Genomic DNA, 27,566 nt, shown 5'->3' on the forward strand with positions numbered 1-27,566 from the left:
GCACAAGGGTAAAAACGAAATAAAACACAAACTCCGACACTTTACATATATATCGATTTGACTTTGGGTGCATGTGTGACCTTTTACACACTTTAGGTCCACGTGGATATGACCTTAAACTATATCAGATGGTGAGGCCTCATTTTTTTTTTTTTTTTTCAAATTACATTTGTAAATTACTTAGGATCTCTATCCAGTCATGACTGATGGAACAAGAGCATACTGCCCCCGTGAAGTAAATAAAGGGTTCTGCTCGTAATTCCGTCCAAATTTCCGAGTTCGACAAGATACACCTGAAGAAGGTCGGAGGTTACATCGACCGAAACGTTGTAAAAATCACGCTCAAGATGAGAACAGTAGTCTGATGAATCCAAGTAATACAGAAAACTCAGAATTAAAATAAAATTTAATAATAAAATGAAAAAAAATATTAAACAATTTTAAATATTAAAAATTTTTAAATGTTACAAATTTTAAATATTAAAAAATGTTAAATACTAAAAAATTTTAAATATTAAAAAATTTTAAATATTAAAAAAATTTAAATATTTTTAAATATTAAAAATTTTTTAAATATTAAAAAATTTTAAATATTAAAGAAATTAAAGTATTAAAACTTTTAAAATATTAAAAATTTTAAAATATTAAAAATTTTAAAATATTAAACGATTTAAAATTTTAAAAAAATTTAAATATTAAAAAAATTTTAAATATTAAAATTTTTTTAAATATTAAAAAATTTTAAATATTAAAAATTTGGAAATATTAAAAAATTTTAAATATTAAAATATTTTAAATATACATTTTGAAATATTAAAAAATTTATAGTATTCAAAATTTTGAAATATTAAAAATTTTAAATATTGAAAATTTTAAAATAATAAAATTTTTTAGAAATATTAAACATTTTAAACATTAAAATTTTAGAAGTAATAAAAAAAATTATAAATTAGCTGGCCGAGGAATAATTTGCACAAAATATAAAAAATGAAAAAAGAATAATGATAATGTCGTTCATCAAATTCTGTCTGTGTTTGTTTACAATATGACGTCAGCTGATATTTGGGCTTGACGATCTTAAAAATAGACTTTCTTTTCTTGTAGATAAAAAAAGAAGAATTTTATTAGGAGAATATTTTACGTTAAACCAGTGTAACCTTGGCCAGTATAACGTTGAATATTCCTCTGTAAAAAGTATTTTTATCTATAAGAAAGAAACTATTTTTAAGATCGGATTTTTTTCGATTTTCGATACTTATCGGATGAACTTCTGTACAAAGCATATCTAAGAACACTGCCAGACGTATAAATTACCTTTGTGTGAAATTTACAAAAGATAGGCTCAGCCGTTTCGGAACCTATGAGGAAGGAACTCTCTTACACGTACACACACACACACACATGCATACAAAGTGACTTTTACAGAGTTTGTATTACTGTACACATAGATTCGAAAAAGTTGTCAAAAAACAAATATATAACAAATAAATGTTATCAAAGGTAAGATAAGTTACTTTTCTACCTAATCTTCGTGTTTTTATTCACTGTAACATGCTTATTCAGCTCGAAAAGCATACAGTGTTTACCGATGTATTGGAAAATTCAAAATGGCGCCCGACACTCACTTTAACACGGTAAGTCCAGGAAAAGATGTTATAAATAATAAACTAGACAAAATACTGTTAGAAATTCGCTCATTATATGTTACCGTGACATAAGTTGACATATATTCGGTGTTTTTTTAATAGTATTTTGTCTAGTTTATTATTTATAACACCTTTTCCCAAACTTACCATGTTAAAGAGAGCGTCGGGCGCCATTTTGAATTTTCCAATACATCGGTAAACACTGCATGTTTTTCGAGCTGAATAAACATGTTACATTGAATAAAAACAAAAACAAAATGTATCCAGTTTGGTAGAAAAGTAACTTATCTTGCATTTGATAATATTTCTTTGTTATATATTTGTTTTTTGACAACTTTTTCGAATCTATGTGTACAGTAATACAAACCCCTTTTACATAATTTCTAAATTAATGTAAATAAATAAATATAGAATAAACAGATAAACTGTTTTTAGATGCAAATAAAATATTATTGCTAGCTTTAGTAATACAGTTAACTAGTAGAATACCCGTCCAAGGATGGGTATAAGCCGTAGATAAAGCATTAGTTTTAAATTTTAATGTTTATTTATATATTTGCCTGGTCTGCTAGTGCTGCTGCGATTTGACAAATTTATGTGATTTTTGGAATAAGATATTTTCGTTTCGTCACGGGTATGTACATCATACAGATTTTTCGGTATTTTTTTTTTTTTTACGAGAGTACCCAGAACCCCCCCCCCCCAACCTCACCTTGTTAAGAACGGCTTTCGGAATAAACACACCCCACTCTCGAAAGCCGTTCTTAATATGGGGAGGTTGAAGGTGTTTATACTACGCTGAGTTCTTTCGTAAAAAAAAAAAATACCGATTTTTCTTTTCTTTATTTATTTATTAATAGAGGGGAAATTCTCGACAAGAACCGTATTTCCTATAACATAATTTATGTCTGGCAGTAATAATAGTTACGGACTAAGATCAAAGTGTAGCATCTGTTCTTCAGATATACTCTTCAACTTCTTGTTCTCTGTCAGTCGAGGAGAAATCCTTCACGACTGAGACAATTTTTATTTTTGTTCCTTTCCTCCACATTAAAAAACGACCCTACTGTCTAACTCTGTCCGGTGGGGAGGCATTGTACCTATTTACTATGCCTCCCCACGGGACAGAGTTAGACACCAGGGTCGTTAATTACGGACTTTTAATGCATTATTCGACGCTGTCACGTTAGTTTTGTCTCTGCTACGTTTTGTCTTCTTCCTGGTGGAATCGCTCCTGCATGCCATGTCTTCATATTTTTTTTTTCTGTTAAGATTCCGTTCTCTGTCTGCACCAATTATACCCGGCGCCTGTCTCGGCGGCGGCGGTGGTGGCGGCGGTGGCAACAACCGCAGAGGCGTTAAGTGTCTCTCAGACAGTTTTCACCAAGGAACGACCGCTAAATTCCCCGCTCCTACACACCTTCACGCGCATTTCCTGTTCGCAGTATTTCTTGGCTTTTAGCAAGATGGCGGCAAGGAAGATAATAACACAGGCGCATGCGCGCACACACACACACACACACACACACACACACACACACATTTCCTTTAGGCGACCCCACCATCCCTCTCCCAAATAAATCTTTATTTCAATTTAACTGTTCTTCCCTTCCATCACCTGACGTCTTTCTTTCTGAGCCTTTCAAAATAAGTATCCACGGGATTTCAGGCCTGCATTGCCAAGCAGCTCACACACACACACACACACACACACACACACACACACACACACACACGTATGTTAGTGATAAGTCGGTTCAAAAATTTTTCCTGATTCCGACACAATTACCGATTCTGTTCTAAATTCCCGATTCCGATATAAGTACCGATTTCGATTCTTTTAAAATTTCTTAATATTTACTAAAAAAAATTCTATGCTTTTAAAAGATGTTCAAGTGACTGTAAACCCCCACCCCTTCGTGTAATATCCGCATATATTTTACAAATCGTAAAAATACACTTGAGAAGGGGGGGGGTAATTACAAGAGTAAATATTTCTAAATAATTTCTGTAATGTTTTCTTTGTAATTGATTGAAAATTGTGATACAAGATTTGTTTTTCTTTTAAAATAAATCTCATTTGCATTTGGTCGTTGTTAATGCCTGTTTTTTTACAACATAGTCACCACTTATCAAGGCTTGAAGGCCACTCGAGGCGTTAATGAATGTAAGGTGGTAGTTTAGTACTCGTTAATGGTGTAAATTGGGTAGAATTTGATTATTTATGGGGACGGCTCAACAAGAACTTGTTTACATTGGACTTGAAGGCTGTCGTATTGTAGTCAGCCAGGAAGCAAGCCAGTGGAACAGTGGTCCACATGCGGGAAGTTCTAGGAAAGAAGCTTTGTTCATGGAATCTGCATTTAGAATTAGACACAGAGAATGGAGAAAATTGTTGATAGTAGTTGCAGCTAGTCGAGTGTTTTTTTTGTGCAAGTTTGGCAAGAGGGGAACCATAGATTGGAGCTCAGATTAGCATTTGCTATGAAAATAACAGTGACAGGCTCGCAACGTCTCTTTTGTGGGGAAAGAAATTGTGGGGAACAGAAAAATGCATCGCTTACTAGGTTTTGAACTATTAAGGCAGAATAGGTTGTGCCGAGCAGCTCCTGCCCAGATGTGGTAACAGTATTCCATTTTAGGACTATTTGGTTCTTACACAGGTAGAGAATTGCATCTTCAGTGAGATACCTACTGGAGCAGTAGAATGATCTAACCATTTTTCCAGCAATCTAGGCAACAGATTTGATGCATGTGTTCCATCTCAGATAAAGAATGAAGGTCAGTCTCAGAAGCTTGTCAAGACACAGTGCTTCCCCAAGACGAGCGCCATTCATTTCAATTGGGGCCAGATGGGAGTCGGAGCGATTATGATGAAAAGAGGGAAGCTTGGTTTTAGATGCATTAAAATTAACCAGCCACCTTTTCCCCCATTGCACAATGTGCTCAAGATCAGAAGAGAGAGAATCAGAAAGTTCTTGGCCATTGCTGGCCTTTGAAGTTTTGCCATAGATTGTGGTGTCATCTGCATAAATGTCTACGAATAATCTAAGAATGTGATTTGGGAGATCATTGATGACGATTAAGAGGAGGCCAGTATTGATAACATGAGCTTCTGATTTCTTCCCATCAACGACTACTCTTATAAGTTTATCAGAGAGAAAGGATTTAATAATTGACATTTCTAGCTATTGTGAAGTAGACCTTTATGTCATATCCAATCAAAACCTTGGATGTCAAGAGTTGGGTTTGTATTACTGTACACATAGATTCAAAAAAGTTGTCAAAAAACAAATATATAACAAATAAATGTTATCAAAGGCAAGATAAGTTACTTTTCTACCAAACTGGATATATTTTTTGTGTTTTTATTCAATGTAACATGTTTATTCAGCTCGAAAAACATACAATGTTTACCGATGTATTGGAAAATTCAAACTCTCTCTTTAACATGGTAAGTTTGGGAAAAGGTGTTATAAATACAAAACTAGATAAAATACTATTAAAAACTCACCGAGTATGTCAACCTATGTCACAGTAACATATATTGAGCGAGTTTCTAACAGTATTTTGTCTAGTTTTTTTATTTATAACACCTTTTCCCAAACTTACCGTGTTAAAGAGAGAGTCGCGCGCCATTTTGAATTTTCCAATACATCGGTAAACACTAACCAGGATTTCATTTACGGCATGAAGATGCCATGATACAAGAAGAAGAATGAGGAGGAGGAGAATAACAACAACTTTAGTTAAATCACTCCCCCACAAATGAGAGTATATATATATATATATATATATATATATATATATATATATATATATATATATATATATATATTTATATATATATATATATTAGATGATTACGTGACGAAAAGAAAAAAAAAATACAATTATTTTAGAATTTAAAATAGGGAAGCAGTTTCGCACATAAATTTAACGTAAAATGGTAATCATTTGCGGACTATTCTAACTTTGAAAATCTTGTCTAATCGCTCAAAAATCGAAACAAAATACTCGTAAAACATTTTCGCTCGATTGTTTACGTATATTTGATGTGTTTTTACCAGCGTTTGTTTCATTTTCGATTTTGAACGTTTTTCCAGCGTCCTTCTGAAGGGTTTATGGACAGCCATTTTTTATTCTAATTCAACAAAATGAACCCCCAAGTTTTTTGGGGTTTTTTTAACTAGAAACATGCTTTCAAATAAGTTTAAACACAAATAAACTTATCCGGGTAGATAGAAGAATCTTGCCTTTGGTAACAATTCTTTTGTTGCAGACTTGTTTTTCATCTTTTTTTTTTTTAATGAGATTCGGGCATTTGTTACTGCAACTATAGTAATAAATGTCCGAATCTCATTCTTCTTTAGGGGTAAAGGTCTAAGATTAAGTGTACATATTGTTTCTGCTTTAAGATTTTTTAATCTATTTTTCACTTGTGTCCACGGCAGACAACGACAGGGTCCAGATGGCGCCACCGAAATTGAAAAACTTTGTCCAGAGCATTTTAAATCTTTTAATATCAAATGTGAACTGCTTGAAACATTTAGCGAATATACGCGAAAAGGTTTACAAAGGGATGTTTACAGTAATGTACCAATAAAAGAAATTAATTAGACTCTGAGAATCAATGTTAAATCTGGGAATGGAATTTATAACCCATTTCGTGGCCCTTGCTCTCATATTGGTAATGAACAACTTCTCCTAAATAAATGTTCGTTTCATTTCATCAAGAAAAATTAAAAGAATCGTTTTAGAATCAGAAATTATTTCAGAAGCCGATCACAGACAATGACGGTGTCCAGACGGCGCTAATGAACTTCCAGAGCATTTTAAATCTTTTAATAATCAGGAGTGAACTTGCTGAGATATTTAGTGAACAGTGAACAGGTTTACAAAGTGAATAGGCAAGTTAACTCTGAAATGTTTACTTTGTTTACAATAATTGACGAATAAAAGAAATAAATCAGAGATGTTTCCAGTAATCTTGTATATAATAAAAGGTGCACAGTTTTTCCCCTCTGCACCAAAATACCGTAGGTTTACACCAACAGATGGCGCTTAAAAATGTATTATGTTCATGCTATTAGCCATTACAGACACATTATTCCGTAATATTAAAATATTACATTTATTCCTAGGAGCACCATCTTCATCATCATCATAGCCTACAGAGGAAGTAGCTCAAATTTTACCCCCTCTTACGTAAGACCTCTTACGACACCATTCTACACTGCATGTATTTATACTTTTTCCTACTTTCCTGGGTCTACTCTGTCATTAACTGACAAGTGCACCAATAAAAGAAATGAATGAGACTGAGAATCAATGTTAAATCTGGGAATGGGATTTATAACTCATTTTGGGGTCCTTGCTCTCATATTGGTAATGAAAACTTCTCCTAAAAAAATGATTTTGTGTTCATTTCATTTCATCAAGAAAAAATTAAAAGAATCGTTTTGGAATCGGAAATTAGGCTCCAATTTTTCCGATTCCGATACCTCAAAAAGTTCTAATTTTTCTGATCCTCAATTAATCGTCCCAACACTATATATATATATATATGTGCAGATCATCATATAATGATTAGATCACTCTGACAGACGTTAAAAACATTTTAAAATAAATGTTTAAATTTCAACAGTATTTCTCGCAGTTAACGGTGGCCGAATTGATTGGGTCATTGCTAATGGAGCCAGAGTTGGCTTCTGTTGCTGAATTCGAATCTATAGAATCACTGGTGATTCCCGAAAGGATGAAAGACTAGTCTCTGTAGATATTTAATAATTATAGTAATTAAATATATTAGTGATGGGACGATTCCAAAATTGTTCCAATTCCGATAAAATCAAGTATTATGGTTCAATTGTGCTTTAATCAAATGCAATCATTACGATCGATCGCCCCCCCCCCTGTTATATCAAAGAACCTACTGTTGATTTTATAAGCGAGGCCCTTTTACTTGTGCGGTAATAAACCTTTTCAAATGCACTTGTGATGTTAGGCTGTATAAGGGTGTTAACTTTGGTCAAAATCAGACTGTTGCTTCTTTAAGCAGATTTTTTTTGATTATCAATTTTCAATATTTATCAAAAGCATTCCCATACAAAACCTATCTAAGAACACTCCCAGACGCATATAGTACATTTGTTTGTAATGTAAAAAAAAAAAAAAAGCCGAGCTGTTGTGCAGTCCATAGGAAATGAACTCACACATGCAGATACACACGCAGGCACACACACATACACACACACACGCACACGTAAAGTGCGTTTTATATATAAGCAGAAATAACTGTCACTGATCTTCCCTGAGTAAATTTTCTATCGATTAGTTATTACTTGTGTTTTTTTCATTTTTATTTTTAACTAGCATTTCAGCCTATTATGACCCCTTGAAATATATCATTTTGGGCTCAAATCGAGTTATTAAGTTAGATCCATGTCCAAGGAACCTATATCTAAAATTTCAAGTGTTTAGACAGAAAATTGGCGGAGAAGTTTGGTAGAGTTCTCAAAGGTCAAATCGTTGAACTTTGACCCCTTAACAGCCAAATTTCTGGCCGAAACCGACCCCAAAGATTTTCTCAAATCTCAGTACCCTGTATATAAAATTTCGAGCCTGTAGACTAAAAATTGACAGAGTTATTGCTTAGGGTAATGTACACAGACACGTTCACTTTTATAGATATACTAGTATACTAGCATGGGTACCCGGCATTGCCCGGGCATTTGGTGGTGTATGGTGAGCAAAAAAAAAATAAAGCAAAATAAACGGTCAATTTTTTTAACTTTGACCCCTATTATGACCCCTTAACATTTATTGTTTTGGGCTCAAATCAAGTTATTAAGTTAGATCCATGTCCAAGGAACCTATATCTAAAATTTTAAGTGTTTAGACAGAAAATTGTCAGAGGAGTTTGGTAGAGTTCTCAAAGGTCAACTCGTTGAACTTTGACCCCTTAACACCCAAATTTCTGGCCGAAAACCGATCCCATCGATTTTCCCAAATCTCAGTACCCTCTATATCAAATTTCGAGTCTGTAGACTAAAAATTGACAAAGTTATTGTGTAGGGAAATGTACACAGACACACAGACAGACACAGACAAACAGGCACACAGACACGTCCACTTTTATAGATAGATAGTTAGATAGATAGATAGATAGATAGATTTGTAAAATTTGTCTGTTGTTGAACATATGATATCGAGGCTTCACATCAAGTAAAATAAGATGCCGTGTTGAGTCCGTCAGGTTTACAAGCCTTTAAAGGCAACAGTAGAACATCATTTCATGGCAAGTGCTTGACTGAATGCCAATCTATGATTCCCCCTTTGCCAAACTTTCACAAAAACACTCGACTAGCTACAACCACTATATACATTTTTCCCCTCTCTCTATCCATGCCTAAATCTAAATGCAGATTCTATGAACAAAGCTTCTTTCCCAGAACTGCCCGTTTGTAGAACACTGTTTCATTGGCCTGTTTCTCAGTTGAATACAACAGGGTAGCCTTCAAATCCAATGTAAACAAATTCTTGTTGAGCCGTTCCCATAAATAATTAAATTCTACCCAATTTACACCATTAACGATTACTAAACTACCACTTTACATTTGTTAACCCGTATCCTTGAGTGGCCTTCGGGCCTTGATAACTGGTTATTCCCAAGTAAAAAAAAATAATAAAAAAAACCTCTATAAAAGCAAAAAAAAAAAAGAAAAACACTTAAACGTTCCAAAACTCAAAAATAATATACAAGTTCTTGCATTTGATAAAAGTTATTTGGCAACCATCTTAATATTTTTTCAAGCCACAGACACAAGTGTAACAAGTTCGTGGACGTGTTTGTAAGAACAAAAATATGACTGTAGCGATGGGACAGCTGCTTGAGCTTGACAGACTGTGCAGGGCCTATTAGGTTAAATGAGGCGAGCTTAATGCCAAATGTGCTCACAATTCTCCATGCATCGGTGAATGGTGACTTTGTAGAGATATAAGATTCTGACAGGTGTAAAAAGTTTTGTTTTTTTTTTAGGACGATAGCTTCCTTGCAGCAGACTTGGCAGTGTCTAGTATGTATTTATTCCGATTCATGTTGTCTGAAAGAAGAAATTCATTTCAGTTGTTATTGATCTGTGATCACTTCAAAGGAGTTTTTTTGGGGAGGGGGGGGGAGAAGAGTGTCAAGTGTCGGCAGAATGTTTTTTGATTTCTTTTTTTGTTTTTTTTTTTTGGTTGGAGATCAGATTCCAGGCAGAACTGTGACCATTTAGAAAAATGTGTTTAAAAATCGCAGAAACAGAAATTTCCTTCTTTTTATTTTTTTTTTATTTTTGTATTTAATCAATGTCATTTTGTAATCGAAGGTTTTATAAAAATTAACATCTTTTTTTTTTATATATCTATTATTATTATTGGTTATTTTTCCAAATATTTCATCGATTTTTGATCGCTGGTGGAATGTGAGAAGAAACGTTTTCAGTGATTTTCCATCACATAAATTTCATGATATATACGGCATAATTACATTGACAGTATGGTTCCAGCTGGATCACCAAAGTTAAGCAACACCTGTCTAGCTGAATCCACTGTGAAAAATTTCCCTCACTCTATATTTGTGCCTAAATCAAAACGCGGATTCCATGAACAAAGCTTCTTTCTTAGAACTGCACACCTGTGGAACTCTGTTCCGTCTGCCTGCTTCCCTCCGGACTACAACTTGGATGTCTTCAAGTCCAATGTTAACAAATTCCTAATGGACCGCCCCCTTAAGTAAACACTTCATCAAATCTCCACACTAACGTAATGTACTTGCAATAACCCTTATCCCTGAGTGGCTTCCGGGCCTTGATAAGTGGTGATCACTGTGTAAAAAAAAAAAAAAAAAAAAAAAACGTTGAACCTGGTCAGTATCAAATTGGTGACGATTTGTGACTTCTAGGTGCTGTATGTGCTCTCTGCTTATCTCAGCATTGTTTCCAGTTGTCCTGACGTCTCCTTGCCACTGGACCCAAACAGATTGCACAACATTTGCCTCATGATTACATGTGCAGCTACCCTACGGGGGGTATCCTTTGTCTTTCAAGACTGAACAGAAGCATCGATCAAAATTTTATGATATTAATCGCCTTCATTTTCCCTGTGTATTGTTACTTTCATTATTATAATGCTTAATAATAGCATCGGTATACAACAACACAATTTCATAATTGACAGGCTATTCAGAATAAAATATTGATTTTGTAGGATGTTTCATTTCAAGAATCTGATTGTTTTAACTTTATATATTAGATGTGTGCGTATGCAAATAAATACAAAAATACTTACCTTTTATTTCCCTTAACAAGGACCTTTTTTTTTCTTTTTGCCAGAATAACATTCTATTTGGGCAGGAATTGTTGTCACATTTGGGCTGGTGCATCTGCTGCTAGTCTCTTGCTCCTAGACAAGGTTCAAAAGAGAGTCGCCAATCTGATAGGCCCTGAACTGGCATCTAAGCTTCAGCCTCTGTCCCATCGACAAAATGTTGCATCCCTCTGACTAGTCTACAAGTATTTTAATGGTGAATGCTCTGACGAACTGCAGACACTTGTGCCCCCATGACGTAGACACCCTCGACAAACCCGACAGGCAGCTAAATCCCACCCCCACACTGTAGAGATCCCTAGATGTAAAAGATCTTTCTACCCCAGTAGTTTCTTCCCCAGAACCGCTAGACTCTGGAATTCCATTCCAGGTCCCTGCTTCCCTAACTGTACTGACATGCAGAAGTTCAAGTGTAACGTGAATCGACATCTTGCTGCCCAAATCCCAACATAGTGCCTCAGTAGTTGCTGCCCCTAATAGTAGCCCCCTACACCAAAGTAGCAATTTGCCTTGTTTGGGGTGAAAATGTAGTTAAAAAAAAAAATCGTCCGAAATACCTAAGCTCGATTTGTTTACACAAAGAGCATCGTTTTATACGCTAATGGTAATTCGTGTATCACTTCTCAATATGCTCAACTCAAGATGAGGAGCATTATAGTCATCCACATACCGTACTGTTTCGCAGTTTCATAGCTCATCAGTGTGGCTAGACAGGCAACTACCTCAAGCCAGGATTGAAACCGACCACTCGCACGACAGTCAAGGCTCTTAACCATTACGCTAATCGGCGGCTGCTGTGTGAGTCATGAATTAACGATGTTTTGACATCGTCCGAAATACCTAAGCTCGATTTGTTTACATAAAGAGCATCGCTTTATACGCTAATGGTAATTCGTGTATCACTTCTCAATATGTTCAGCTCAAGATGAGGAGCATTATAGTCATCCACATACAGTATTGTTTCCCTGTTTCACAGCTCATCAGTGTGGCTAGACAGCCAAATATTTTTTTTTTTATTATTACAACTTCAGTTTATTAACTTAATTCATTACAAATTGTTTCTATAGACAGGATAAAAATTATCCGCCCATATCGTCTAATGATGATTCAAGTTAAAATAAAAATCTTTTTATTTTAACTTGAATCATGGTATCGAGAGGTGCGGTTGTTAAGTTTTCCAGAAATGTGCTTAATCCAGAACCTATAAATTAACGACCGTTCTTTGAAAGAAAACAAGCGAAGGTTCTTTGTTTTCCAAGACCTGATCTCAGAACATTTTTACCAGTGACTGATGGTCCACTGTAACCAATAAATCTGGGCACCCCAAAGCGAACATCCTATAAGACTCATCCTCTATTGGGGATTAGCGAGATTCTACATTCTTCGTAAACTGGGAACTGGCCAAAATCATTTTCCAGTGGTCCTTACCACAGTTAGGTCCTAATTTCGTTGAGCATTGGCAGTGGTTCTGAAACGGAAAATATCCGCCAGAGACGGATGTTCAGAGACAAGATGCCCTGTTCATTTCAAATGTTTTGACTCACTCCTCGATTTTCCGAACAGCATCCCAGTAGAATTTACGGACCTCCATTCGCAACAATTCTTGAAAGAGGGACATGATATCGGCCTCTGAAAATGCATACAATACCTGGTTAACCAATCCGAACCCCAATCTGATGCCAGTGATGTTCGTTGGCGTCGGGACGTTGAGAATGGCTTCAGTCATATTTTAAGTTGGCCTTATGCCATCACCGTAATTAAAAAGCCGGCAAATTCGACTTCATCACCTGCAAATTGTAACTTATCAGAATTGAAGACTATTCCATTTCTGCTGCAATGGGTGATATAGTCCACTATGTACTAGAAAGTAGATTCCACAATTTTATCCTAGAGAAAGGTATCATCAATGCAATGAGTCCTTTGGGGCATGTCTGCCGTAATGTCCTTGAGTGTACCCATCACCGAGATGTGAAATCCTTGGAGTGCTCTAAGGTACCGATAACGGTCCCACTCTGTTATGAATGTAGTTGTGTCTTGGGCCGTTGGGGAGAGCAATAAACTGTGATATACGTTGCATGCATCTAAAACTGTTTTCTTGGTTCACGCAGGCACAAGTTGGTTAAATGGGAATGGAGTGTGATGGGTTTCTCTCATTTTTTGTAGGTTCACCATCCTTCTTGGTGACCCATCCTTTTTTGGTGCAACCACCATCCTCAAACACCAGATCATAGGCGTACCTGCTGATACTAGCTCGATGATGTCCAATGCAGCATCCCTATCTAAATCTTTCTTCACCTTCTTTTTCCAATAATGGGAGACAGAAATAGGCGTGTGCAGAGCTGATGATTTTGCTCCCGGCGTGAACATTATATCCAGTGGTTTCCCTGACATCACTTGTAACAGTTCATGGGGGCAGGTATTGAATGCATTTGATTTAAAGTGCTCCTGTAACCATTGTTCTAAACGTTCCCTATTATTTCCAATAGGGGTAAACAGGATTCTTGTAGGTTTGTTTGGAATCATTTCTCTTTGGGGACATTTACATTTGATATCTGGTGTGAGAAGTCGCGAGGAATTAACTCTGAGTCTTTCAGCGCCAACTCGGATAAGTAAAATCCCCACATGTTCTCTGATATGTAAACGATTTGTTTGGTTTCTTTAAGACCAACTTTAATGTATTTATTTGCTTCCCCACCAAAGCAAATTAGGCACAAGGCCGTTTTTAATGTGGGGTAAAAACCAGCTCCCCTAAAAGTAGGCAAAAAGGGGGCACTCTGGTTATCAAAAATAATAATTGTCCCAGTATAGAGGGTTTCCCCTCCATTGACTGGTACAAATTATCTTAAGTGCAGCATCCGGAACAGATACTACACTTTGACGTATTTATTTGCTCCCCCACCGAGCACAAGGCCGATTTTTAATGTGAGGAGTGAAGGGGAAATGGGGACCAACTCCCCGGGGAGTAGGGGAGCTGGATAGTGACAATTGGCATGAAGAGTTGCCCCTACATTGACCAAGGTCTTATATGTGGGGTCGCCCCCACATATGGTCTTTGCTTGCAGTATCTGTTCCGGCAGATACTACACTTTGATCCCGGCCCGAAGGTCAAGAACTTTAATACATGTAAAAATTATTCCCTTAATGAGTAGTAGGTCGTCCATACTCCCCCACATATCCTATGGGTAGTTGGTAGTATTAGCATGTCACTAGTACATTCCAATACTTCGTCTCTCTCTCTCTCTCTCTCTCTCTCCCTCCCACTCTTTCGTCTCTCTCTCTCCCTGTCTTTCGTCTCCCTCTCTCTCTCCCTGTATTTCGTCTCTCTCTCTCTGTCTTTCGTTGTTTCCGTGTTAGCCGAGAACAGCTCGTTAGTTTCACATTAGTTTCACTTTTATGCGAACATGTTTAAGCACCAGTATCCGTGACAGTCTGGATATGGTGTATTTAACGGCAAGTCCCTTTATCTAAGTTGCACCCAAATTCAGCATGGGAGACCAGTATCAAGTATACTTCTACTTTTATGGAGGGTGGTGGTTCGGGGAGCTTCTATTGAATCCAACTCTGCTCCATAAAAGATGTGCTGCTAATCTCTGTCTTCGTTCACCAAATGCTGGTCTTCCCCCTTCTCTGCTGCTAAGTATTTTTTACTCGTGTCGTGTTGAATCGCTTGTTGATTCCATTGTCAACCTTTCTGGTTTTTGACACATTTTTCGTAAGTGTCCAGTAAGTCCGCAATTATGGCATCTGAGTTCCCTCGCCGGACAGTTCTTCCATCTTTTTAGCTCATTGGGGTGGGATGTCCTTCCATACCCTTCACATGGTTTATTTCAAGGGGTTCTGGGTTACTCCCTCAACCTGAGGCGGTTCCTTCTCGGACCTTATTGAGCCAAACGTCGAACACTTATTTAGGCTGCTTTGCAAATGAGGAGTCGAGATATCCGTTGTCTATAGACTAACTAGTCTCTGGAATTTCTGTTTCACTGTTGTCAAAATATTGGCTTTGACCAACAACTTACACTGGTATTCTGTATTTGCAAGTCCAGCTATGAGTAGTTTAAAGTTAGTTGGCAACTCTCATTAGAACACTGGACAGTAAAATTGCAAAACCTTGCTTGCGACCGAAGCTTTGCTAAAAACTGTGCGGGACCCTCCCCTTTTTGCTGTCTTGTATAGTGGAATCTATATGCACCTCTTGATGTAGACCTTTCACCGCAATGAATTGTATATGTTGTAGGAGCTGTTCTGCCTATTAGTTTGAACAAAAGTCTGTTTACCTCGTTCGAGTAAGCTGTTCTTAATTCATTGTGTATCTCCACGGGGTCAGTTAAACTGCACATTTGTTTGTACTGGGTCCATGTGTCGATCAACAACGCCCAGTCCCTGTCGGTGTAACCATCTTCAATCACAGGTCTGTCTGGTTTTTTAGTGTGGGGTCACATTTTCCTTGTCGGCACCAAATCTCATTGTCTTCTTTCTGTAAATGTATCAACTGCTGAACTGATTGCAAGTAATGTTCGTCATCGCGTTCTCTTGACACCATTACTATTCTACAAAGATGCTTTCTAACCTACTACAACATGGTCATCAAATCTATATATCTATAAAAGTAAGAATGTGTGTGTGAGGACACTTCTCAACCTATATACTCAAAGAATTTTTGAGCTACAGACTTGAAATTTGGTATAAAATGTATAAAAAGACATGTGGAAAACTTTTTAATTGGCTGCTAAGTGGTTAAAATAGAAAAGTTGGTACTTAGGGGTCATCGATTTTTATCTGTTTGTCAACTGTTTCACGACTGCGCATTTACTGTCCAAATTTCAGTACGAAAATAATCCGGTAAAAATAAATCCTTTAGAAATGGATCCTGTTCGTAGCGCCATGTAAAGTGGACTTAAAAGTCTGCCGAGTCTGAGACTAGCGCTGAATTTATAATACCGCATAACGATTGGTGTTTCAATTTTCCTAACCTGTCTCATCGGTCGTTCCTGTTCTCTACTGATTTTTTGTGTAAATTGCAACTAAAAGCAAAGATATCTACTTAATTGGCATCTCAGCATTATTCTTTTTTAAAAATATGAATTTTTGATCTTTATCGTAAAAAAAAAAAAAAAACTCAACATATTTTTTCGGGAACACGTAATATAATAACAAGGGAAATAACTCAGTTATGCTAAAAACAAGATAACTCATATTTATGATTGTTAAAGCACTATTTTTTAAAAAAATTGGCAATAGTTACACGCTATTTACCTCCCCTTGGAACTTCGTTTTTTTTGGAGGGGGGGTAAACAAACATTTTTGTCAAATTAGTGAGTCCAACCAAGAGATCTTTTCAGGATTCTAGTCGTCCCTTTCAGTGCAATCGTTTCCCATACCTCCTTCTCGCCTGGATAGTTACAAACAAGGCATGTACTGATTTCGATAAATAACTCGGTACAAGGTTAACATTTTCCTTGTCTTTGTGTCAAGCCAATTTATGTCTTTCTGAGACCATTCAATAATGCCAAAACTATATGTTAGCACTGGCATGGCAAGTTGTTTTTCTTTTTGTTTTTTTTTTTAATTTTACTTCAGTCGAAGTTCTCAGAAATCAAGGGGCCCACGACCTGGGGCTAATACTTGAAGTCTATATGAGATACATAGATATTCGAATGTTCCATTAAAGTTCTTTATCTCTCAAACACAGAGTTAGTAAAGAAATTGAGAACATAATTTTCCTTTCTCCAATTAACCGTTTTCATACGTTGTAGTATATCTTTCATGTTAGTCTCATGGTCTTACTGGATTCCAGGACAAGAATTTATCTAGTCTGGTGGAGTATCAAGCTTCGTGCTATTACTTGAGGTAACATCACTTGGAGAAGGTGCACCATTCCTCATAAAAGCTAATGTGAGTTAGTCGTAGTGAGGAGATCTTATTTGGGCAGCGAATACTATGTGATTTTGAATATTTGGGTTTACTTCTAGTGGAAAAAGTATCCTCATGCCAGATTGTTCTGACAAACCCCTGTACAGAGAGACCTTAGACACTCGAGGATAGTGTCTAATAGGCATTTAAAATGCGTCTTTGTGTGTATGCCAAAGTCCTGCCGAAGAAAGCACTGCACATGTAGTCAACATGATGACAAACAAATGTCTCAAATTATGTGCTGATGTAGATGCTTCCTGTAATGTAGCATCCCAGGTGTTATCACCATCAAGTAGTCCAACTTGACCATTGATATGTTTGTGGTCATTAAAGCTCTGTGGACCTATAACATGGTGTAGAAGCATTCGAATTGATTTGGATGCACTGTGTATCCTCTGTCCAAAACTTCTTTTTTTTTTTTTTTTTTAAACACACGGATAGTCTGGAACTGCCTTACCCTGTAATCTTCGCTTGAAGATCTTATTTTTAGTGTCCCATGTATAATATGTGGGATCTTAGAGAATTTAATTAATATATTGACTAAATCAGTCTAGGATGATTTTGCATTTTATCGACGTTGATGTAGAGCAATCTAATCAATTTGCTCAACAGTTTACGTTTTCTAAATAAACGTTTTGCTCATAATAACTCTCAAGAAGGCATTAATATCAACTGTAAGCAAGTGTTTCATAGCAACCATGTTTAATATTAACCTACGTCTTTACCCCTAAGTTTGTTAATCATTTTCGAATGAATTGCGTTTTTTTTTTAAACATATTCCGAGGTGGAAGGTAAGATCCAACAAGGTATATTGGGTAATCAATCATTTCTCCGGTGAGATGAGCCATTCATTGAAAATCTAAAAAAAGACTTTAATAATTATCTGTACCCCTTTGTCAACCAAGAAATTTTGTTTTATATATAATTTAACTCAATTTTTATTATTGCTCTGTCTGGCATATTAAGCTTTCTTGCACATTGACAGGTGCTCGTCTGAACTCCAATCTCTGGTCCCCCCATCGCCAATCTTTCACGAAAAACACCCGTCTATCTGAATCCACTGTCAAAAACTTTCCCCCACTCTTTATCTATGCCTAAATCAAAACGTAGATTCCATGAACAAAGCTTCTTTCTTAGAACTGCACGCCTGTGGAACTCTGTCCCGTCTGCCTGCTTCCCACTTGACTACAACCTGGATGTCTTCAAGTCCAACGTAAACAAATTCCTGATGAACCGCCGCCTTAAGTAGACACTTTATTAAATCTCCACACTAACGTACTGTACTTACAATAACCCTTATCCCTGAGTGGCTTCCGGGCCTTGATAAGTGGTGACCACCTTGTAAAAAAAAAACAAAAAAAAAAAACGTAAGTTGAAAAGAGTTGTTGCAGATGGATTTGCAACTCTATCCGCCTCATTTCTTTCAGTAAAGTCTATCCGCTGTCCATTTTCTAGATGGACTGTAAGGTGAAGTACATGTGTTATATATAGGGGTTTCATTGAGAGGTGAGTCTTAGAGTCTTATTAGAGGTGATGCTTTTTCTTAGTGACAGATTTATTAAGAGATGTTGTTGTAGACTTAGGGAGAGTGTTCGTTTATAACGATTCTTATATATTAAATGTTTATTCCTTAATTGTGTTGAATGGAAGAAGAAGAAGAAGAAGAAGAAGAAGAAGAAGAAGAAGCTCTTTGAGTGATGACATAGTGTTCAGACAGTTCGGACATTGTGTAGACATGCTTTCATGACGTGTATGTAAAGACATTTTATAACACAAATATATAATACAATTTCACTTTACCTTTTCGTAAGAATCATAAGACAAGACGAGCTTTACAAAACACATGATGGTTTATTTCGTCACACGGCCGTGTTTCCATCACCAAGAATTCAAGGCTTCACATTTTTTTCTTGAAGTGACGTCTCGCTTCCTAGACCTGACTCTCTCCGAGTTTTCTCACTGACTGACTAACTCTCAAGTTTTTTCTCTATTCCTAGAACTTTCTATTTTCCGTGACGTCATACACATGTTAAAACATGTGCCTTCTTTCACGTGTCCTGGACATACGTGTCCAAAACTTTTCCTATTTCTACAAAAGGAATTTTAACCTATATTCAATATGTTAAAACATTATCTTATAAGCTGCATTCTTTCAATTTAAAATTTCATAACAAACTTGATAGTTAACATTCTTTCCTTGAAATATTCATCTATATTCTAAACAAATGTTTGTTTTACATTTTTAAATTCTCACACGTAATCTATTTCTAAACCTAGATTACGAGGTTCGAATTTCGCCTATGCTATTTCATTTTCATTTTAACTAATCTCTCTATTTTTATACTTACATGAAAAGGGGACAGCCCTTATCATGTAACACATGTATGGGTAAGCTAAGTATTCTCCAAATGATTTCATTAGAAGAAATGTAACGGCCAGTTTCATATCTCTGAATTTTATCATAGACATTATTTTCAATTGTGAAAACAACTCCATCACTACCTTTATTCACACATTTACGAATGTATTTAATTGCTTTCACACGATTACAGCATTCAACATTGATATGCGCATTAAAAGTCTTACAAAGGGTTTATTATATGGTACAACCCATCGGTTGTCTACAGAAAATTTTACATTGCCAGAAAAGGGTAACTGTTGTTTCGAATCCCCCAGCTATCGTAGATAATCGTCAATATAGTGGGTAACCAATTTTATCCGACTGAGTTTCATTCAGAAACTTTCTGGGATTTCTTTTAGAGTATTGGCCTTCTCTGTGACATGGTCAAGACTTGTTTAAGTTTCCATGAATCTAATGTCTAATGATATCATGTACAATTGGATCTGTCACAGGATCGGGAATTTCCGCACTGATAACCGAGTCATTGTCAAAGGATCTCAACTTTTGTTCAAGCCAAACCAGACAATGAGCATGTGGCAATCATCTTTTCTGCCACTCATCGGTGTACATGAATGCTACTACAACTCCAAAAATGCACCAGCCCAAATGTGACAGCAGTACTCCATAGATGGGCGAATGGTGGCCTTATAGAGGTATAGGATACTTTCAGGCGTAAGTAATTTTCTGGCACGGTAAAGAGAGCCCACCTTCTTTGCAGCAGCCTTGGCAATACTCTCAATGTATATATTCCAGTTCATGTTCTCTGTAAACATTAAGCCGAGGAGTTTAAAGGAAGTACTTTCAGGCAGTGTGTTCTTGGCCATTGCTATTAGTGGTAGAAAAGGTTTCTTGTAGTTATTGAAGGAAACAAGCTTAGTCTTGGCAGCATTGAATGTGACCATCAATTTTGTCTCCATTCCACTACAGATATAGGAATCTTTACGTATTTGTTCAGCATCGAAGCTGGTCGTACTAAAGCAGTTATTATAACTGTGAATGTGCTTCAAAAAATGTAAAGAATTATGCAAAGTGTTATCAATAAGTGACCTTAATGGTTCCTATTTTTTGAAGAATAACTTTGCCACCCGAACAACACATACCTGGTGATTCTCTAATCCATTTTCTTGCAGATTGATGACGTCTGTTCCTGGATTCATTTAGGGTCTGTCGAGACTAATTCCTGCCAAAATGGAACCTCTTGAAGACTCAGTAATCACGGCACTACGTATTAATAGTGAATTGAAACCATGGTTAATAATATCATCTGCAACCTGCCGGTCACACTTCAGGAAATTAAGGCAGAATCCGTGAATGACGCGTTCATCAAAACCATTAAAACTGGGTTATACCGGTTCAGATATTTTTTCGGTTTGCGACGAAATGCTGCTATATGGCGAAACGGTTGCCATCCCCAAAACCCTTCAAAAACGGATTCTCAAGGACTTTAACATAGGGCATCCAGGAATAAACCAGATGAAAAGACTGATGAGAAGTGTTGTTTACCGGCCAGCTAACGACGATATGTTGAATACGTGCAAAGAAGTTGCAGGTACCTAGTTGCACATCTCAATAATTACGTGCAGAAACTTGACTGAGGAATATGTTCGGCAGATGTGTTTATGCCCATAGGCTCAGCCTGTTCTAACTCATGTGTCTCTGTGGCAACATGATCTTGTTGATGTGATTCATAGTATTTAGATTCATCTTCAATGAAGGAAGTTACAAAATTGTCTTCATGATTTGCTGATTGTCGACTTCTCTTTATGGAGGCAACTACTGTTGTATTTAGTCGATGGGAATGTTTTTTGGGGAAACATTTTTGCTTGCTAGTAATGGAATGGGTAAGTATGAAAATAGGTTGAAAATGAATTCTTATAGAAAGATTACTATAAACTCAACTTATGAACTTTTTTTTTTTTTTTTTTACATTTTCACCCCAAACAAGGCACATTGCCACTTTGGTGTAGGGGGCTACTATCAGGCGAAACAACTACTGGGGTACTATGTAGGGATTTGGGCAGCAAGATGTTGGTTCACGTTGCACTTGAACTTCTGCATGTCAGTACAGTTGGGGAAGCAGTGACCTGGAATGGAATTCCAAAGTCTAGCGGTTCTGGGGAAGAAACTACCGGATTAGAAAGATCTTTTACATCTAGTGATCTCTACAGTGTGGGGGTGGGATTTTGCAGCTTGTTGGGTCTGTCGAGGGTGTTCACGTCGTGGGGGCACAAGTGCTTGCAGTTCATCAGAGCACTCACCATTAAAATACTTGTAGAACAGGCAGAGGGATGCAACGTTTCGTCGATGGGACAGAGGCTGAAGCTTAGATGCCAGTTTAGGGCCTATCAGATTTTCGACTCTCTTTTGAACCCTGTCAAGGAACGAGAGACTAGTAGCAGATGCACCAGCCCAGATGTGGCAGCAGTACTCCATACATGGGCGAATGGTGGCCTTATAGAGGTACAGGATACTTTCGGGTGTTAGTAGTTTTCTAGCACGGTAGAGAGAGCCCACCTTCCTTGCAGCGGCCCTGGCAATGCCCTCGATGTAATTGTTCCAACTCATGTTTCCTGTGAACGTTCAGCCAAGGAGCTTGAAAAACGTACTCTCAGATAAAGAACTTGTGCTTGTTGTTTGACTGCTGAGTTTGGTCATCTATTTAACGAAACAGGTGCTGGGATCCAAGCGTGCTTGCACCTAACATTAAAAAAAAAAAAGATACTAATACTCACAGATGTATGTAAATATAAAGACGTGTGTTCCTATTTACAATGCCTCCCCACGGGACAGAGTTAGACACCAGGGTCGTTTTTTAATGTGGAGAAAAGGAACAAAAATAAAAATTGTCTCAGTCGTGAAAGATTTCTCCTCCACAGAGAACAAGAAATTGAAGTGCAGCATCTGAAGAACAGATGCTACACTTTGATCTTGTCCCGAAGGCCAAGTTCACTGAATTTTGCCTGTAGGCACCAAAGCCTACCACCCTATTTTCTCTCTCTCTCTCTCTCTCTCTCTCTCCTGCTCCACGCCACACGTCTATCTGTCAAATAAAAGCGACTGTTTTTATAAACAAAGAAATTATAATTTCATTTGTTAAACATAGCAATACGTAACATACACAATTTGGTGCCGTCAGGTGCATATTAAAAGGAGAAACAGGAGTTTCGACTTAATATACATCTTTACGTAACAGCATCCTTTGTTGATTTTCATTAAGTACATTGCATTTCCATCAGAAAAAAAAAACTAAAACTCTGACGATCATGTTTTATTTGTGTCCGTGCACAGTGAATGACGTCAAAAAGGCAGAATGTCATCCACTTAAAAGAAAGTGGAAGACATCAAGGAGATCCTTCATCATCATTATCATCGTCATATTCGGTTTAATATCTATTTTACATGTTGGCATGTGTTGGACGACTTTTAGGAATTAACTTCCAAATCAATCAATCTCTGGGCAATTGACTTTATGGAAATATTTTTTCAATTATGACTGAAAAAGAAATAAAACAAAATTCAGCAATAATAATAAAAAAAAAAACTTATGTAGTCCCACTCGAACAACTGGTAATATAGTAGCAATTTTCAGTTTTGACTGAAAAAATCGCAATCATCAAGATTTGAAAAATATAAAGAGTTATCTCCCTTACAACCAAATTTTTTTATTTCTTTTCCTGTATATGTTTTTAAAATGTGTGCAAACAAATAAAAGTTTTTAAAAAAAAAGTAGAATGTCGCCACAGCATTCCGGACAACGTTGGGTAGTTATTTAATAATTTTTGTATCTTTTATTTCAGATGAGACTCCTCGCTCCCAGGGATTATGTACGAAACTGTGGGGCTTAACCGTGCGCTTAGTCAGCGGTTACTCGCCCCTTTTGTACAGTTGTCAACAAAGTCTACCCCGCCTTCCGGTGCCATCATTAAATGAAACCCTCACCAAACTCATCGATTCTCTCATTCCTCTTTATGGCGAAAATTCTAATGAAATCATCGCTTTGAAAAAACAAGCTGAGGTTTTTAAAAAAATTATTTTTATTTTTCAAAATACACTTTTATTCTAATTTTGTGACGTTTTTAATTAATCTTTTTTAATTGGTCATGTTTAACCATCATAATAATTTTGATTCATTTAATATTTTTAATGTTTTTTTAATTGGTCATGTTAAATCATAACAATTATGGATTAGTATTATATTTTAATGTTTTTTTAATTGGTCATGTTAAACCATAACAATTATGGATTAGTATTATATTTTTAATGTTTTTTTAATTGGTCATGTTAACCCATAATAATAACTATTGATTAATTTTATTTCTTAATGTTGTTTTGGGCTCTGTTTGAGGTATCTATAGTCGGTGTAGGAATCTTCTATTTTGTTGCAGAGGAGAGCGAAACGTGATAAAACCCGTCAACCATGCAACTAAAAATATTAGACACAGGCAAAAAGAGAACGGCAATCGTGTGTTACGAAAAGTAATGAAGACAGGAGTAGTACAATTAAAAGTCTAGAGTGCGCTTTGTCACTCACATCTCTGCCACCACTCTAAAATCAACGAACCCATCTCCTAACTGTGCTGACATCAACTGCATCAGCTTCATAAACATTCAACAGGCGCCTGTGAATGTTGATTAGTTCAATTCTTTTTGCATAGAACAATTCTATGACGTATCTCTGCTTCTGCTGCATCTCCATAACAGGGATTGCTTTGTTAGAGTCTCGCACTGTCCATCAATATCTGCAACAGATAGGTGACATTTTCAGGTCATGAATGTGTAAGTTCAGTCATCATAGCAAAGCAATTTGTTAGCCCCTCCAATCCATTCAGACAGAATAAAAAAATAGAAAGCATTACTTTTGAAACATCCCTAATAATATAGTAAAGTACATAAACTTTATTGGTGTTTGTTTTGTAGTTTTCAACATTCTGCTGGACATACACATTTTCTTTATATAATAGAAGATTATGTTTCTGAATTTTGGAGATTAGGATTGGTATTTGGATTCTTCAGACTACTGTCCTCATCTTGGGTGTTATTTTTGCAGTGTTTCGTGCTAAAATTAATTAAATGTTTTCTTGATTTTTTTTTTTTTCCTAGGAATTTGCAGTGTCTCCTGGACCAAAACTTCAGCATATTTTAGTCTTAAAATCATGGTGGGCTTTAAATTGGGTCACTGATTGGTGGTAAGTTATTTTCTCTTTTTTTTTTTTTTTTTTTTGTTGTGGTTAATTAAGCACAAAATTTAAGCTCCAAATGTGAGCTCAAAATTTAAGCTCAAAATCCCATCAGGAAAGGTGGATCAAATGTTATCTAATGTACACAGACATGACAGAAAAAAATAGAAACAGTTTATTTCAATAAACATAATTTATAGAACAAAAGCAAATTTAATAACTAATGCTTAGTTGACATTCCCTTTGCTGTTTTTAATGCTACGACCCTTTTATTGGGTCGGTGCAAAAATAATGTCGTTTTTTGACATTCAACTTCAAGTCAAAAAACGACATTATTTTTGCTCAAACCTAGTAGGTTCATATCTGGGGACTGACTTGGCCATGGAGGTTTATTAATCCCATCTGAACTCAGCCAATGTTTTATTGTCGTAGCAGAGTGACAAGGAGTTTTTATTCCATAAATGGGGAGTTAACTTGATTCATTTTACCACTGGAAAATATTGGTAGGAGTCCTTCATGTAATATGGAAACAAAGTAAGCAGGATTAATGTTTCTTTCACACTCCAAACTGCACCCCATACCATAATCAAGAAACTCCCATGAAAACTTTTTAAGTCAAACTCTTGCTGAGGGAGCCTCCATACCTATACCTTTCCACTGTTGGGAAATAATGCAAATCCTGACTCATCAGAGAAAATAACATTGGTTCAAAAGGTCATAGGTTTCTCTACCATCTCACGATCCCAATCTTTTTTGTGCTTGATACTGGCAAGACAAAGGAGAGGTTTCCTTCTTGCAGTTCTACCACAGTAGCCCAGCTTGTGAAGATACCTGATAGCTGTTCCAGGACTGACACCAGCTTGTGTTGCAATGTCATAGGCTTTGCACCGAGGATCCTCTTCAGCATTTCTTTTCACAAGATGCAAAGTTCTTTCAGAGGGTCGTGGGCGATTTGGATAAGGTTTTGTGCACTCTTTGTCCTCTCTTGTGAATCGTATGATCACTCTATTAACAGAAGAAAGGGGTATTGAAAAAGTTCCTGCTATTTTGTTTTGACTAAAACCATGTTCATGTTGATCTACAATTCGTCCTCGCAGAAATTCTGATAGATCTCCTTTCATACTCCTTTGGTCCGTGGCATACTTCAATGATGTTAGATACAGTAGTTATGAGATACTCTAAGTTATTCAAACATTATTCTTATCTTTAAATATAAATAAGTATATATAAATCTTAGGAAAAATATATTTTTTTTTTTTACACAGTGATCACCACTTATCAAGGCCCGGAAGCCACTCAGGGATAAGGGTTATTGCAAGTACATTACGTTAGTGTGGAGATTTGATGAAGTGTTTAATTAAGGGGGCGGTTCATTAGGAATTTGTTAACATTGGACTTGAAGACATCCAAGTTGTAGTCCGGAGGGAAGCAGGCAGACGGAACAGAGTTCCACAGGCGTGCAGTTCTAAGAGTTATCTTAGTGTTTATTCTTTTCTTTCATGTCTGTGGAATAGTCTAACATTCTAGGTTCAATTTTGCTCAAACAAGTTAATTTTTAATCCTGAAATAAAATTCAATTCTTGCATGAAAAATAAAATGAATTGTACTCAAAAGTTCAGAAAGTTGGCATTTTGGTTTAAATGATTGCAATATATATATATATATATATATATATATATATATATATATATATATATATATATATATATAAAGGTTGTATGTCTGTCTGTCTGTCTGTCTGTCTCCATATTTTCAAACTATCTTCTCTGAAACTGCAAGATGCAGAGCAATATTAGGGATCTCAAATGATTGAATTTTTTATGGACCGTTTTTTTTTCATGGGTCTTTAGCCGGTTAAAATAGTTTTTAAGGGGTCAAAAATGGGTCAAAATTGAAAACATCGTTATACATTTTGTACATTCATCTTAGTTTATTTTCAATTTTTAATCAGTCCATATGCATGTCACGTTAGTACAGTGGTAACGTCACCAGCTTTGAATGCTGCAGTTTTGTTTTCAATTCTAGCTGATGGCATCCAAAATTTTTTTTTGTTTTTTACTTTTGAAATCATGACTCTATAAAAATATACAAAATTTTTTTTTTTTTTTTTTTTTTTTTTATTACATTTTCACCCCAAACAAGGCAAATTGCCACTTTGGTGTAGGGGGCTACTATCAGGGGCAACAACTACTGGGGTACTATGTAGGGATTTGGGCAGCAAGGTGTCGGTTCACGTTACACTTGAACTTCTGCACGTCAGTACTGTTGGGAAAGCAGGGACCTGGAATGGAATTCCAGAGTCTTGCGGTTCTGGGGAAGAAACTATTGGAGTAAAAAGATCTTTTACATCTAGGGATCTCTACAGTGTGGGGGTGGGATTTAGTAGCCTGTCGGGTTTGTCGAGGGTGCTCGCGTCGTGGGGGCACAAGTGATTGCAGTTCGTCAGAGCATTCACCACTAAAATACTTGTAGAAAAGGCAGAGGGATGCAACATTTCGTCGATGGGACAGAGGCTGAAGCTTAGATGCCAGTTCAGGGCCTATCAGGTTTGCGACTCTCTTTTGAACCTTGTCAAGGAGCGAGAGACTAGTAGCAGATGCACCAGCCCAGATGTGGCAGCAGTACTCCATACATGGGCGAATGGTGGCCTTATAGAGGTACAGGATACTTTCGGGTGTTAGTAGTTTTCTAGCACGGTAGAGAGAGCCTACCTTTCTTGCAGCGGCCCTGGCAATGCCTTCAATGTAATTGTTCCAACTCATGTTTCCTGTGAACGTTAGGCCAAGGAGTTTGAAAGATGGACTCTCAGATAAAGAGTCGTTGGCCATTGCTATGGGTGGTAGAGAGGGTTTCTTGTAATTATTGAATGAAACTAGTTTAGTCTTGGCAGCATTGAACGCGACCAACCACTTTTGTCCCCATTCCACTACAGATTGGAGGTCTTCCTCTAGTGTTTCTGCCATTTCTTTAGAAATGTGTTCATTCGTCTTCCTGTCGTGTCTGCCATAGAGTGTAGTGTCATCAGCATATATACCCATCTCAGAGGCAATGTTGTCGGGG

The 27,566-nt window shown here is 36.6% G+C and overlaps 1 protein-coding gene across 3 annotated transcripts in view; it reads left to right on the forward strand.

The window, feature by feature from the left end:
- The window catches only part of LOC145261046 (carnitine O-palmitoyltransferase 1, liver isoform-like), a 200,153-nt gene that overhangs the window by 82,295 nt on the left and 90,292 nt on the right, over positions 1-27,566 (forward strand). For all 3 annotated transcript variants that reach the window (XM_080119203.1, XM_080119205.1, XM_080119204.1), the window contains exons 4-5: positions 23,127-23,344; positions 24,430-24,515. In XM_080119203.1, coding sequence (XP_079975329.1) covers positions 23,127-23,344; positions 24,430-24,515 — 304 coding nt within the window. The remainder of the gene's footprint in view (positions 1-23,126; positions 23,345-24,429; positions 24,516-27,566) is intronic.

Source organism: Euprymna scolopes, chromosome 37 (assembly GCF_053919585.1).
Source record: "Euprymna scolopes isolate OS-2025 chromosome 37, ASM5391958v1, whole genome shotgun sequence".
Lineage (NCBI taxonomy): Eukaryota > Metazoa > Mollusca > Cephalopoda > Sepiida > Sepiolidae > Euprymna > Euprymna scolopes.